Here is a 14610-nt window from a genome sequence, read left to right on the forward strand (position 1 = left end):
GACTACTTCTGCAAGACTTGTATATAGTTATTGCTTAAATAAGGGTTATGTTATAGTCTCATCGGTCTTGGACTGATGCTATGTAGTTTTCATACTGTTAACTGGATAGTATATCACAAGTTATACGGTGTGATTGGTGTGGCTGGTATGAATCTTGCCCTTGGATTAATAAAAATCCTTTCCTCGTACTGTCCGTCTCCTCTGGGCACAGTTTCTCTAACTGAGGTCTGGAGGAAGGGCATAGAGGGAGGAGCCAGTGCACACCAGATCTAAAGTCTTTCTTAAAGTGCCCATGTCTCCTGCGGAGCTCGTATATCCCCATGGTCCTTACGGAGTCCCCAGCATCCTCTACGGACTAGGAGAAAAAGATTTACCGGTAGGTTTAAAATCTTATTTTTCCAGATAAATAAGATCAAAAGCTTATTCTGATCTTTTCTGGAAATTCTTTGTTAAATCTTTGCACTGGAAGCATGACTTGATGTTTCATGTAAAAATGAGTCCATTTATACTGAGAAAGCTGGCTGTGTTGAATCAACTGACTCTAGTTGGATGATTTACCTACAGAGTGTGATTTTCACCTTATTTATATACGTTGACGTGCCGGGACAGCCCTTGACGTACAGGGAAATTACAAACCTCTTTCGTATTTCGCATGCGCCGATGAGCGCCAGTGAGGACAGGCCGATGCTGATCAGAGAAGCCGGCAAGGGGAAGTGGAGAAGAGTGAGCCGGCGGATTAGCACTAGCAGGAGGAAGATCGGAAAACACAGAGCCAGCCAGTGCAAAGGGTAAAAGCAGGAATAGAACGCCTCTTCCCTGCTTTTCTCCATTTCTCTGACGTCCTAGTGGATGCTGGGAACTCCGTAAGGACCACGGGGAATAGCGGCTCCGCAGGAGACTGGGCACAAAAGTAAAGCTTTAGGACTACCTGGTGTGCACTGGCTCCTCCCCTTATGACCCTCCTCCAAGCCTCAGTTAGATTTTTGTGCCCGGCCGAGAAGGGTGCATTCTAGGAGGCTCTCCTGAGTTTCTTAGTAAAAGTTTAGTTTTAGGTTTTTTATTTTCTGTGAGACCTGCTGGCAACAGGCTCACTGCATCGAGGGACTAAGGGGAGAAGAAGCGAACCTGCCTGCTTGCAGCCAGCTTGGGCTTCTTGGCTACTGGACACCATTAGCTCCAAAGGGACCGAACACAGGCCCAGCCTCGGAGTCCGGTCCCAGAGCCGCGCCGCCGGCCCCCTTACAGAGCCAGAAGCAAGAAGAGGTCCGGAAAATCGGCGGCAGAAGACATCAGTCTTCACCAAGGTAGCGCACAGCACTGCAGCTGTGCGCCATTGCTCCTCAGGCACACTTCACACTCCGGTCACTGAGGGTGCAGAGCGCTGGGGGGGGGCGCCCTGAGCAGCAATAAAAAACACCTTGGCTGGCGAAAATACATCACATATAACCCCCAGGGCTATATGGATGTATTTTAACCCCTGCCAGAATACAGCAAAAAGCGGGAGAAAAGTCAGCCGAGAAGGGGGCGGAGCCTATCTCCTCAGCACATGGGCGCCATTTTCCCTCACAGCTCCGCTGGAAGGACGTCTCCCTGACTCTCCCCTGCAGTCCTGCACTACAGAAAAGGGTAAAACAAGAGAGGGGGGCACTAATTAGGCGCAGTATTAATAAAACAGCAGCTATAAGGGGAAAAACACTTCTATAAGGTTATCCCTGTATATATATAGCGCTCTGGTGTGTGCTGGCATACTCTCCCTCTGTCTCCCCAAAGGGCTAGTGGGGTCCTGTCCTCTATCAGAGCATTCCCTGTGTGTGTGCTGTGTGTCGGTACGATTGTGTCGACATGTATGAGGAGGAAAATGGTGTGGAGGCGGAGCAATTGCCTGTAATGGATATGTCACCCCCTAGGGAGTCGACACCTAATGGGCTGAGCTTATGGAAGGAATTACGTGACAGTGTCAGCTCTTTACAAAAGACGGTTGATGACATGAGACAGCCGGCTACTCAGCTCGTGCCTGTCCAGGCGTCTCAAAAGCCATCAGGGGCTCTAAAACGCCCGTTACCTCAGATGGCAGATACAGACGCCGACACGGATACTGACTCCAGTGTCGACGATGAAGAGACGAATGTAACTTCCAGTAGGGCCACACGTTACATGATTGATGCTATGAAAAATGTTTTACATATTTCTGATAATACAAGTACCACTAAAAAGGGTATTATGTTTGGTGAGAAAAAACTGCCTGTAGTTTTTCCTGCATCTGAGGAATTAAATGAAGTGTGTGATGAAGCGTGGGTTTCCCCCGATAAAAAACTGATAATTCCTAAAAGGTTATTAGCATCATACCCCTTCCCGCCAGAGGATAGGGCACGTTGGGAAACACCCCCTAGGGTGGATAAAGCGCTCACACGTTTGTCTAAACAGGTGGCACTACCGTCTCCTGATACGGTCGCCCTTAAGGAACCTGCTGACAGAAAGCAGGAGAATATCCTAAAATGTATATACACTCACACGGGTGTTATACTGCGACCAGCAATCGCCTCAGCCTGGATGTGCAGTGCTGGGGTGGCTTGGTCGGATTCCCTGACTGACAATATTGATACCCTAGATAGGGACAGTATATTACTGACTATAGAGCATTTGAAAGATGCATTTCTATATATGCGTGATGCACAGAGGGATATTTGCCGACTGGCATCAAGAGTAAGTGCGCTGTCCATTTCTGCCAGAAGAGGGTTATGGACGAGGCAGTGGTCAGGTGATGCTGATTCCAAAAGGCATATGGAAGTATTGCCTTATAAAGGGGAGGAGTTATTTGGGGTAGGTCTATCAGACCTGGTGGCCACGGCAACTGCTGGGAAATCCACATTTTTACCCCAGGTAGCCTCTCAACATAAGAAGACGCCGTATTATCAGGCGCAGTCCTTTCGGCCCCATAAGGGCAAGCGGGCAAAAGGCTCCTCATTTCTGCCCCGTGGCAGAGGGAGAGGAAAAAGGCTGCAGCAAACAGCCAGTTCCCAGGAACAGAAACCCTCTCCCGTTTCTGCCAAGTCCTCAGCATGACGCTTGGGGCTTTACAAGCGGACTCGGGCACGGTGGGGGCCCGTCTCAAGAATTTCAGCGTGCAGTGGGCTCACTCACAGGTGGACCCCTGGATCCTTCAGGTGGTATCTCAGGGGTACAAATTGAAATTCGAGACGTCTCCCCCTCGCCGTTTCCTAAAGTCTGCTTTACCGACGTCTCCCTCCGACAGGGAGGCGGTATTGGAAGCCATTCACAAGCTGTATTCCCAGCAGGTGATAATCAAGGTACCCCTCCTGCAACAGGGAAAGGGGTATTATTCCACGCTGTTTGTGGTACCGAAGCCGGACGGCTCGGTGAGACCTATTTTAAATCTGAAATCATTGAACACTTACATACACAGGTTCAAATCCAAAATGGAGTCACTCAGAGCGGTGATTGCGAACTTGGAAGAAGGGGATTATATGGTGTCTTTGGACATCAAGGATGCTTACCTCCATGTCCCAATTTACCCTTCTCACCAAGGGTACCTCAGGTTTGTGATACAGAACTGTCACTATCAGTTTCAGACGCTGCCGTTTGGTTTGTCCACGGCACCCCGGGTCTTTACCAAGGTAATGTCCGAAATGATGATACTCCTTCGAAGGAAGGGAGTTTTAGTTATCCCGTACTTGGACGATCTCCTGATAAGGGCAAAATCCAGGGAACAGTTGGTAGTCGGGGTAGCACTATCTCAAGTAGTGTTGCGGCAGCACGATTGGATTCTCAATATTCCAAAATCGCAGCTGATCCCGACGACACGTCTTCTATTCCTAGGGATGATCCTGGACACAGTCCAGAAAAAGGTGTTTCTCCCGGAGGAGAAAGCCAGGGAGTTATCCGAACTAGTCAGAAACCTCCTAAAACCAGGCCAAGTGTCAGTGCATCAATGCACAAGGGTCCTGGGAAAAATGGTGGCTTCCTACGAAGCAATCCCATTCGGCAGATTCCACGCAAGAACTTTCCAGTGGGACCTGCTGGACAAATGGTCCGGATCGCATCTTCAGATGCATCAGCGGATAACCCTGTCACCAAAGACAAGGGTGTCTCTCCTGTGGTGGTTGCAGAGTGCTCATCTTCTAGAGGGCCGCAGATTCGGCATTCAGGACTGGGTCCTGGTGACCACGGATGCCAGCCTGCGAGGCTGGGGAGCAGTCACACAGGGAAGAAATTTCCAGGGCTTGTGGTCAAGCCTGGAGACATCACTTCACATAAATATCCTGGAGCTGAGGGCCATTTACAATGCCCTAAGCCAAGAAAGACCTCTGCTTCAAGGTCTGCCGGTGCTGATCCAGTCGGACAACATCACGGCAGTCGCCCACGTGAACAGACAGGGCGGCACAAGAAGCAGGAGGGCAATGGCAGAAGCTGCAAGGATTCTTCGCTGGGCGGAAAATCATGTGATAGCACTGTCAGCAGTGTTCATTCCGGGAGTGGACAACTGGGAAGCAGACTTCCTCAGCAGGCACGACCTCCACCCGGGAGAGTGGGGACTTCACCCAGAAGTCTTCCACATGATTGTAAACCGTTGGGAAAAACCAAAGGTGGACATGATGGCGTCTCGCCTCAACAAAAAATTGGACAGGTATTGCGCCAGGTCAAGGGACCCTCAGGCAATAGCTGTGGACGCTCTGGTAACACCATGGGTGTACCAGTCAGTGTATGTGTTCCCTCCTCTGCCTCTCATACCCAAGGTACTGAGAATTATAAGACGGAGAGGAGTGAGAACTATACTCGTGGCTCCGGATTGGCCAAGAAGGACTTGGTACCCGGAACTTCAAGAGATGCTCACAGAGGACCCGTGGCCTCTACCTCTAAGAAGGGACCTGCTCCAGCAAGGACCCTGACTGTTCCAAGACTTACCGCGGCTGCGTTTGACGGCATGGCGGTTGAACGCCGGATCCTGAAGGAAAAAGGCATTCCGGAAGAAGTCATTCCTACCCTGATCAAAGCCAGGAAGGATGTGACCGCAAAGCATTATCACCGCATTTGGCGAAAATATGTTGCGTGGTGCGAGGCCAGGAAGGCCCCAACGGAGGAATTTCAACTGGGTCGATTCCTGCATTTCCTGCAAACAGGAGTGTCTATGGGCCTAAAATTAGGATCCATTAAGGTTCAGATTTCGGCCCTGTCGATTTTCTTCCAGAAAGAACTGGCTTCAGTTCCTGAAGTTCAGACGTTTGTCAAGGGGGTGCTGCATATACAGCCTCCTTTTGTGCCTCCAGTGGCACCTTGGGATCTCAATGTAGTTTTGGGGTTCCTAAAATCACATTGGTTTGAACCGCTTAAATCTGTGGATTTGAAATATCTCGCATGGAAAGTGGTCATGCTGTTGGCCCTGGCTTCGGCCAGGCGCGTGTCAGAATTGGCGGCTTTATCTTATAAAAGCCCTTACCTGATTTTTCATACGGACAGGGCAGAATTGAGGACTCGTCCACAATTTCTCCCTAAGGTGGTTTCAGCGTTTCACCTGAACCAGCCTATTGTGGTACCTGCGGCTACTAGGGACTTGGAGGACTCCAAGTTGCTGGACGTTGTCAGGGCCCTGAAAATTTATGTTTCCAGGACGGCTGGAGTCAGAAAATCTGACTCGCTATTTATCCTGTATGCACCCAACAAGCTGGGTGCTCCTGCTTCTAAGCAGACTATTGCTCGTTGGATTTGTAGTACAATTCAGCTTGCACATTCTGTGGCAGGCCTGCCACAGCCAAAATCTGTAAATGCCCACTCCACAAGGAAGGTGGGCTCATCTTGGGCGGCGGCCCGAGGGGTCTCGGCTTTACAACTTTGCCGAGCAGCTACTTGGTCAGGGGCAAACACGTTTGCAAAATTCTACAAATTTGATACCCTGGCTGAGGAGGACCTGGAGTTCTCTCATTCGGTGCTGCAGAGTCATCCGCACTCTCCCGCCCGTTTGGGAGCTTTGGTATAATCCCCATGGTCCTTACGGAGTTCCCAGCATCCACTAGGACGTCAGAGAAAATAAGAATTTACTTACCGATGATTCTATTTCTCGTAGTCCGTAGTGGATGCTGGGCGCCCATCCCAAGTGCGGATTGTCTGCAATACTTGTACATAGTTATTGTTACCTAAATCGGGTTATTGTTGTTGTGAGCCATCTATCCAGAGGCTCCTCTGTTATCATACTGTTAACTGGGTTCAGATCACAAGTTGTACGGTGTGATTGGTGTGGCTGGTTTGAGTCTTACCCGGGATTCATAAATCCTTCCTTATTGTGTACGCTCGTCCGGGCACAGTATCTTAACTGAGGCTTGGAGGAGGGTCATAGGGGGAGGAGCCAGTGCACACCAGGTAGTCCTAAAGCTTTACTTTTGTGCCCAGTCTCCTGCGGAGCCGCTATTCCCCATGGTCCTTACGGAGTTCACAGCATCCACTACGGACTACGAGAAATAGAATTATCGGTAAGTAAATTCTTATTTTTTACAGGTAAGATGGCATATAACGCTTCTCTCCTCTCTATAAATACCATTCCTTCACAGCCCCCATTATATACAATGGAGCTTAATGTGACAGGAGAAATGAAAAGGTGGAAAAATCTGAGATTTATCTGCACTTTCAATGCAACTAAATAGAGGGGAAGCAAATCCTAAAGAAAAACCATATTTTTGTTTATTAAATAGACCCCTTTGGTTATAGATCTACAACCATCCAGTCTGACAATTATACAATTGGGAAGGGGCAAATACTTTTTTCATTACACTGTTTAGGTGATCCTTTGTATTGCGCTCTGGCATCAATCTGGTTAATAATTATGACTGTCTGTAAAATAAATATTCATAACATTTCTCATTTGTTTTAGGCTCTAAATTTCAAGAAATTCTCCTTGCTAGGTTGGAGTGATGGGGGTATCACTGCACTCATAGCAGCTGGGTCTTATCCATCTCTTATTCATAAGCTTGTTGTATGGGGAGCCAATGCTTATGTGACTGAAGAGGATCTACAACTTTATAATGGTAATATTATTTAACAACGTTAATGTGCAGTTGTAGCCATGAATTAATATGTTAAAAAAGTGCTATATGTTTAGAATCATACACAGATGTATTGTATTACATGTATAGTTGACAATGGGAAGACATACATTACTGTGCAAACGTTTTAGGCAGCTGTGGAAAAAATGCTGCAAAGTACTTTAAAAAATAGAGGCGTTATTAGTTTTATCAGTTAATGAAATGCAAAGTGAATGAAGATAAATCTAAATCAAATCAATATTTGGTGGGACCACCCTTTGCCTTTAAAACAGGATCATGACAAACTTTTGTACCTATCAACCTAATGCATGTAAACCATATGGTGTACAGCTAAGCAACTGTCTTCTTCTTTCTCAATGTTCATTAGCCACTTTTTCCAAGTACTAGGTTCTCTGTGACTCTCCTACTCAACACTACACTCTCTTTAGTTTTGGTTGAACCAATCACCCTAATATTCTAGCAGATCTGGTCAATAAACTATTAAATCCAGTTCTAGTCTCTGACAAAATCATAACATGATCCTCTACTCTCTTCTTAAGAGATTTCAAGATAACGATAATAGCGTGGGCTCTTAACATTATAACCTATTGGCATCTGAGAATCAGATCCTCTCTTCCTCAGCAGATAATGTTTCTGTGTAGCTTGATTTTTTAATGCTATTGTTGCACAGTATATCTAATACTAATACTAATGTGTCCTGAACCACTTGATCCAAGGTTCCGACATGGCTGCACAACTGTGTGAAAAATTCACAATCCACTCCAGCCCTAAAGAGAGGCAAGTAGCGCTGCACCATAGATGTGAGCAGATACTGCTGCAAATCATTTTGGAGTTTGTTGCATACAGTAGCCCCTGATCACCTGCCTGATAGAAAACTGTGTGGACGATACCTGCAGTGGCTGCTAATTATAAAGCTGTAAAGCCTAGTTTGTTAAATGCTAGCAACACTTAATTCTGTGCATAAACATGCGGACACATCACTTTTCACATCTTCTAAAGTCATAATTTGCTTTGTAAATGAGCCCTAGAGTGGCAGATTCATGTTTATGACACTTTGGCTAATCTGTTAATTCAATTGATACATTCTTTCGGACATCATGATTTTTTTTTTTATAATTCTTTATTTCTCTAACGTCCTAGTGGATGCTGGGGACTCCGTAAGGACCATGGGAATAGACGGCTCCGCAGGAGACATGGGCACTTTAAGAAAGACTTTAGATTCTGGTGTGCTCTGGCTCCTCCCTCTATGTCCCTCCTCCAGACCTCAGTTTGAATATGTGCCCGGACGAGCTGGGTGCTGTTCAGTGAGCTCTCCTGAGCTTGCTATAAGAAAGTATTTTGTTAGGTTTTTTATTTTCAGGGAGCTCTGCTGGCAACAGACTCCCTGCATCGTGGGACTGAGGGGAGAGAAGCAGCCCTACTCTCTGCAGATAAGTCCTGCTTCTTAGGCTACTGGACACCATTAGCTCCAGAGGGATCTTACACAGGATCTCCCCCTTGTCGTCCGATCCCAGAGCCGCGCCGCCGCCCCCCTCGCAGAGCCGGAAGACAGAAGCCGGGTGAAAGAAGCAAGAAGACTTCAAAATCGGTGGCAGAAGACTCCAGTCTTCACTGAGGTAGCGCACAGCACTGCAGCTGTGCGTCATTGCTCCCACACACACCCACATACTCCGGTCACTGTAAGGGAGCAGGGCGCAGGGGGGGGGGGGCGCCCTGGGCAGCAATTTAGGACCTCTTTGGCAAATGTTTGCATATATACAGTTGGGCACTGTATATATGTGTGAGCATCCGCCAAAAATTGTATATTAAAGCGGGACAGAAGCCCGCCGCTGAGGGGGCGGGGCTTCTTCCTCAGCACTCACCAGCGCCATTTTTTCTCCACAGCTCCGCTGAGAGGAAGCTCCCCAGGCTCTCCCCTGCAGATACACCGTAGAAGAGGGTAAAAAGAGAGGGGGGACACATAATTTGGCGCAAAAAGCAATATAACAGCGGCTACTGGGTTAACATTAAGTTACTGTGTTATTCCTGGGTTATATAGCGCTGGGGTGTGTGCTGGCATACTCTCTCTCTCTGTCTCTCCAAAGGGCCTTGTGGGGGAACTGTCTTCAAAAAGAGCATTCCCTGTTTGTGTGGTGTGTCGGTACACTTGCGTCGACATGTTTGACTAGGAAGGCTATGTGGAAACAGAGCGGGAGCAAATGTTGGATAAAGCTGAAACCTTAGGACAGTCAGGGTCTCAGCCCGTGCCTGATCCCATGTCGCAGAGGCCGTCAGGGTCTCAGAAGCGCCCACTATCCCAAATTGTTGGCACAGATACCGACATGGATTCTGACTCCAGTGTCGATTACGATGATGCAAAGTTACAGCCTAAATTGGCTAAATCCATCCGTTATATGATTATAGCAATTAAGGATGTGTTGCACATCACAGAGGAAACCCCAGTCCCTGACAAGAGGGTTCATATGTATGGGGGAAAAAGGCAGGTGGTGACCTTCCCCCCTTCACACGAGCTAAATGAGTTATGTGAAAAGGCTTGGGAATCTCCAGATAAAAAACTGCAGATTTCCAAACGGATGCTTATGGCGTATCCTTTCCCGCCAACGGACAGGTTACGCTGGGAATCCTCACCTAGGGTGGACAAATCTTTAACACGCTTATCCAAGAGGGTAGCCCTGCCGTCACAGGATACGGCCACCCTAAAAGATGCTGCGGATAGAAAGCAAGAGGGTACCCTGAAGTCCATTTATACACATTCAGGTACCTTACTAAGGCCGGCAATTGCGTCGGCCTGGGTGGGTAGTGCTGTAGCAGCATGGACGGATACCTTATCTGAGGAACTTGACACCTTAGACAAGGATACTATATTAATGACCCTGGGGCATATAAAAGACGCTGTCCTATATATGAGAGATGCTCAAAGAGACATTAGCCTACTGGGCTCTAGAATAAATGCAATGTCGATTTCTGCCAGAAGGGTCCTGTGGACTCGGCAATGGACAGGTGATGCCGACTCAAAAAGGCACATGGAGGTTTTACCTTACAAGGGTGAGGAATTGTTTGGGGAGGGTCTCTCGGACCTGGTCTCCACAGCTACTGCTGGAAAGTCAAATTTTTTGCCATATGTTTCCTCACAACCTAAGAAAGCACCGTATTACCAAATGCAGTCCTTTCGATCACAAAAATGCAAGAAAGTCCTCAGGGGCAGAGGAAGAAGCTGCACAACGCAGCTAGTTCCCAGGAACAGAAGTCCTCCCCGGCTTCCACTAAATCCACCGCATGACGCTGGGGCTCCACAGGTGGAGCTAGGCCCGGTGGGGGCACGTCTACGAAATTTCAGCCACAAGTGGGTTCACTCCCAGGTGGATCCCTGGGCAATAGATATTGTGTCTCAGGGATACAAGCTGGAATTTGAAGAGATGCCCCCTCACCGATACCTCAAATCGGCCCTGCCAGCTTCCCCCTTAGAGAGGGAAATAGTGTTAGCTGCAATTCACAAATTGTATCTTCAACAGGTGGTGGTCAAGGTTCCCCTCCTTCAACAAGGAAAGGGTTATTATTCGACCATGTTTGTGGTACCGAAACCGGACGGTTCGGTCAGACCCATATTGAATTTAAAATCCCTGAACATATACCTGAAAAGGTTCAAGTTCAAGATGGAATCGCTCAGAGCGGTCATCGCAAGCCTGGAAGGGGGGGATTTTATGGTGTCTCTGGACATAAAGGATGCATACCTTCATGTCCCCATTTATCCACCTCATCAGGCGTACCTCAGATTTGTGGTACAGGATTGTCATTACCAATTTCAGACGTTGCCGTTTGGTCTCTCCACGGCACCGAGAATATTTACCAAGGTAATGGCGGAAATGATGGTACTCCTGCGGAAGCAAGGGGTCACAATTATCCCATACTTGGACGATCTCCTCATAAAGGCGAGGTCCAGAGAGCAGTTGCTGATCAGCGTAGCACGCTCTCTGGAAGTGTTATGACAACACGGCTGGATTCTAAATATTCCAAAGTCGCAGTTGATTCCTACGACTCGTCTGCCCTTCCTGGGCATGATTCTGGACACAGACCAGAAGAGGGTTTATCTCCCGATGGAGAAGGCTCAAGAGCTCATGACACTGGTCAGAAAGCTATTGAAACCAAAACAGGTGTCGGTGCATCACTGCACGCGAGTCCTGGGAAAGATGGTGGCATCATACGAGGCCATTCCCTTCGGCAGGTTCCATGCGAGGACCTTTCAATGGGATCTACTGGACAAATGGTCCGGATCACATCTTCAGATGCATGGTTAATCACCCTATCCCCCAGGGCCAGGGTGTCTCTCCTGTGGTGGCTGCAGAGTGCTCACCTCCTCGAGGGCCGCAGATTCGGCATTCAGGACTGGGTCCTGGTGACCACGGATACAAGCCTCCGAGGGTGGGGGGCAGTCACACAGGGAAGAAATTTCCAAGGTCTGTGGTCAAGTCAGGAGACTTGCCTCCACATCAACATCCTGGAACTAAGGGCCATATACAACGCCCTACGCCAAGCGGAGTCCCTACTTCGCGACCACCCGGTTCTGATTCAGTCAGACAACATCACCGCAGTGGCTCATGTAAACCGCCAAGGCGGCACAAGGAGTAGGGTGGCGATGGTAGAAGCCACCAGAATTCTTCGCTGGGCGGAGAATCACGTAAGCGCAGTGTTCATTCCGGGAGTGGACAACTGGGAAGCAGACTTCCTCAGCAGGCACGACCTCCACCCGGGAGAATGGGGACTTCATCAAGAAGTCTTCGCGCAGGTTGCAAGTCGGTGGGAACTGCCACAGGTGGACATGATGGCATCCCGCCTCAACAAAAAGCTACAGAAGTGTTGCGCCAGGTCAAGAGACTCTCAGGCGATAGCTGTGGACGCACTGGTGACGCCGCGGGTGTTCCAGTCGGTCTATGTATTTCCTCCTCTTCCTCTCATACCCAAGGTGCTGAGAATCATAAGAAAAAGAGGAGTGAGAACAATACTCATGGTTCCGGATTGGCCAAGAAGGACTTGGTATCCAGATCTGCAAGAAATGCTCACAGAGGACCCGTGGCCTCTGCCTCTAAGACAGGACTTGTTGCAACAGGGGCCCTGTCTGTTCAAAGACTTACCGTGGCTGCGTTAGACGGCATGGCAGTTGAACGCCGGATCCTAGCAGAAAAAGGCATTCCGGATGAGGTTATTCCTACGCTGATAAAGGCTAGGAAGGACGTGACGGCTCAACATTATCACTGTATATGGTGAAAATATGTTGCTTGGTGTGAGGCCAGGAATGCCCCTACGGAGGAATTCCAGCTGGGCCCTTTCCTTCACTTCCTACAGTCGGGAGTGACTTTGGGACTAAAATTGGGTTCCATTAAGGTCCAGATTTCGGCCCTATCCATTTTCTTTCAAAAAGAACTGGCTTCTCTGCCTGAAGTTCAGACGTTTGTAAAGGGAGTGCTGCATATTCAGCCCCCTTTTGTGCCTCCAGTGGCACCTTGGGATCTTAACGTGGTGTTGAGTTTCCTGAAATCACACTGGTTTGAACCACTCAAGACGGTGGAATTGAAATATCTCACGTGGAAGGTGGTCATGCTACTAGCCTTGGCTTCGGCTAGGCGTGTGTCAGAATTGGCGGCTTTGTCACATCAAAGCCCCTATCTGGTTTTCCATGCGGATAGAGCAGAATTGCGGACCCGCCCACAATTTCTGCCAAAAGTGGTTTCATCATTTCATATAAACCAACCTATTGTGGTGCCTGTGGCTACTACTGACTTGGAGGATTCTGAGTTACTGGATGTGGTCAGGGCTTTGAAGGTTTATGTAGCCAGAACGGCTAGGGTCAGAAAAACAGAATCTTTGTTTATCCTGTATGCTTCCAACAAGCTTGGGGCGCCTGCTTCAAAGCAGACTATTGCTCGCTGGATCTGTAACACGATTCAGCAGGCTCATTCTGCGGCTGGATTGCCGCTGCCTAAATCAGTTCAGGCCCATTCCACAAGGAAGGTGGGCTCTTCTTGGGCGGCTGCCCGAGGGGTCTCGGCATTACAGCTTTGCCGAGCAGCTACGTGGTCAGGTTCAAACACCTTTGCAAAGTTCTGCAAGTTTGATACCCTGGCTGAGGAGGACCTTGTGTTTGCTCATTCGGTGCTGCAGAGTCATCCGCACTCTCCCGCCCGTTTGGGAGCTTTGGTATAACCCCCATGGTCCTTACGGAGTCCCCAGCATCCACTAGGACGTTAGAGAAAATAAGATTTTACTTACCGGTAAATCTATTTCTCGTAGTCCGTAGTGGATGCTGGGCGCCCGTCCCAAGTGCGGACTTCTTCTGCAATGCTTGTATATAGTTATTGCTTAAATAAGGGTTATGTTATAGTTGCATCAGGGTTGATCTGATGCTCTGTTGTTGTTCATACCGTTAACTGGGTAAGGTTATCACAAGTTATACGGTGTGATTGGTGTGACTGGTATGAGTCTTGCCCTGGATTACCAAAATCCTTTCCTTGTACTGTCAGCTCTTCTGGGCACAGTTTCTCTAACTGAGGTCTGGAGGAGGGTCATAGAGGGAGGAGCCAGAGCACACCAGAATCTAAATTATTTCTTAAAGTGCCCATGTCTCCTGCGGAGCCCGTCTATTCCCATGGTCCTTACGGAGTCCCCAGCATCCACTACGGACTACGAGAAATAGATTTACCGGTAAGTAAAATCTTATTTTTTGCATGGTCAAACATAGTGGTAAAACAGTACAATGAGAGAGAGGGCCGACGGTCCGAAAACCATCGTCCAACAGGGACCACAATTTAAAAATGTAAAACGAGAACATACAATGAGGAATCATTGGCAATAAAATATCAAATATAGGGGGGAGGAGGGAAAGGGAGGAAGAAGGGGGGACGGGGGAAAGGGGGAAGACCACAACGTAGTCCCATATCCGTAGATTCTTTAAGAGCTGCCAAACTAGGAAAGAAAGGAAGAAGAAAGGAGAAAGAACGAAGAAGAGGTAATAACTGTTACCCATGGGCCAGCGGATGAGCTAAGGACTGGAGGGGGAAGGCGGTGATCTACGCTCTGCAAGGAGCCAGGGAGTCCAGACCTGCTCAAAAACGTGATCCCGATCATGTAGATAATACGTAATACACTCCATAGATGCAATGTGCCAAATTTTGGCTTTAAGAGAGGAGAGCGAAGGGGGAGAAGGGTTTTTCCAGTTGAGAGCAATCAGCGATTTTGCTGCGGTTAGAATATGTGTAGCCAATTTTTTGGAGAATTTATCAAGGATTGGGGGAGGATAACATAGCAGAAAGGTCCAGGGATCTTTCGACATGGGAGATTCCAGAAGGGAATTCAGGAGGGAGTGGACTAGGTTTCCGAAGGGAACAATGGCCGGCCAGGTCCACCATATATGGAGCATACTGCCTCTAAATCCACAATTCCTCCAACAATTTGGGGAGGAAGATGGGAAGAGTTTACTGAGTCGATCAGGAGTATAGTACCAACGATAGTAAACCTTGTATGCCGTCTCTTTGAAAGCAGTTGCAATAGAGCTTCTAGCTATCCC

The 14610-nt window shown here is 48.3% G+C and overlaps 1 protein-coding gene across 2 annotated transcripts in view; it reads left to right on the top strand.

The window, feature by feature from the left end:
* Window positions 1-14610, top strand: part of BPHL (biphenyl hydrolase like) — a 204558-nt gene that overhangs the window by 109870 nt on the left and 80078 nt on the right. For both annotated transcript variants that reach the window (XM_063923064.1, XM_063923063.1), the window contains exon 4: window positions 6881-7034. In XM_063923064.1, coding sequence (XP_063779134.1) covers window positions 6881-7034 — 154 coding nt within the window. The remainder of the gene's footprint in view (window positions 1-6880; window positions 7035-14610) is intronic.

Source organism: Pseudophryne corroboree, chromosome 5 (assembly GCF_028390025.1).
Source record: "Pseudophryne corroboree isolate aPseCor3 chromosome 5, aPseCor3.hap2, whole genome shotgun sequence".
Taxonomy (NCBI): Eukaryota; Metazoa; Chordata; class Amphibia; order Anura; family Myobatrachidae; genus Pseudophryne; species Pseudophryne corroboree.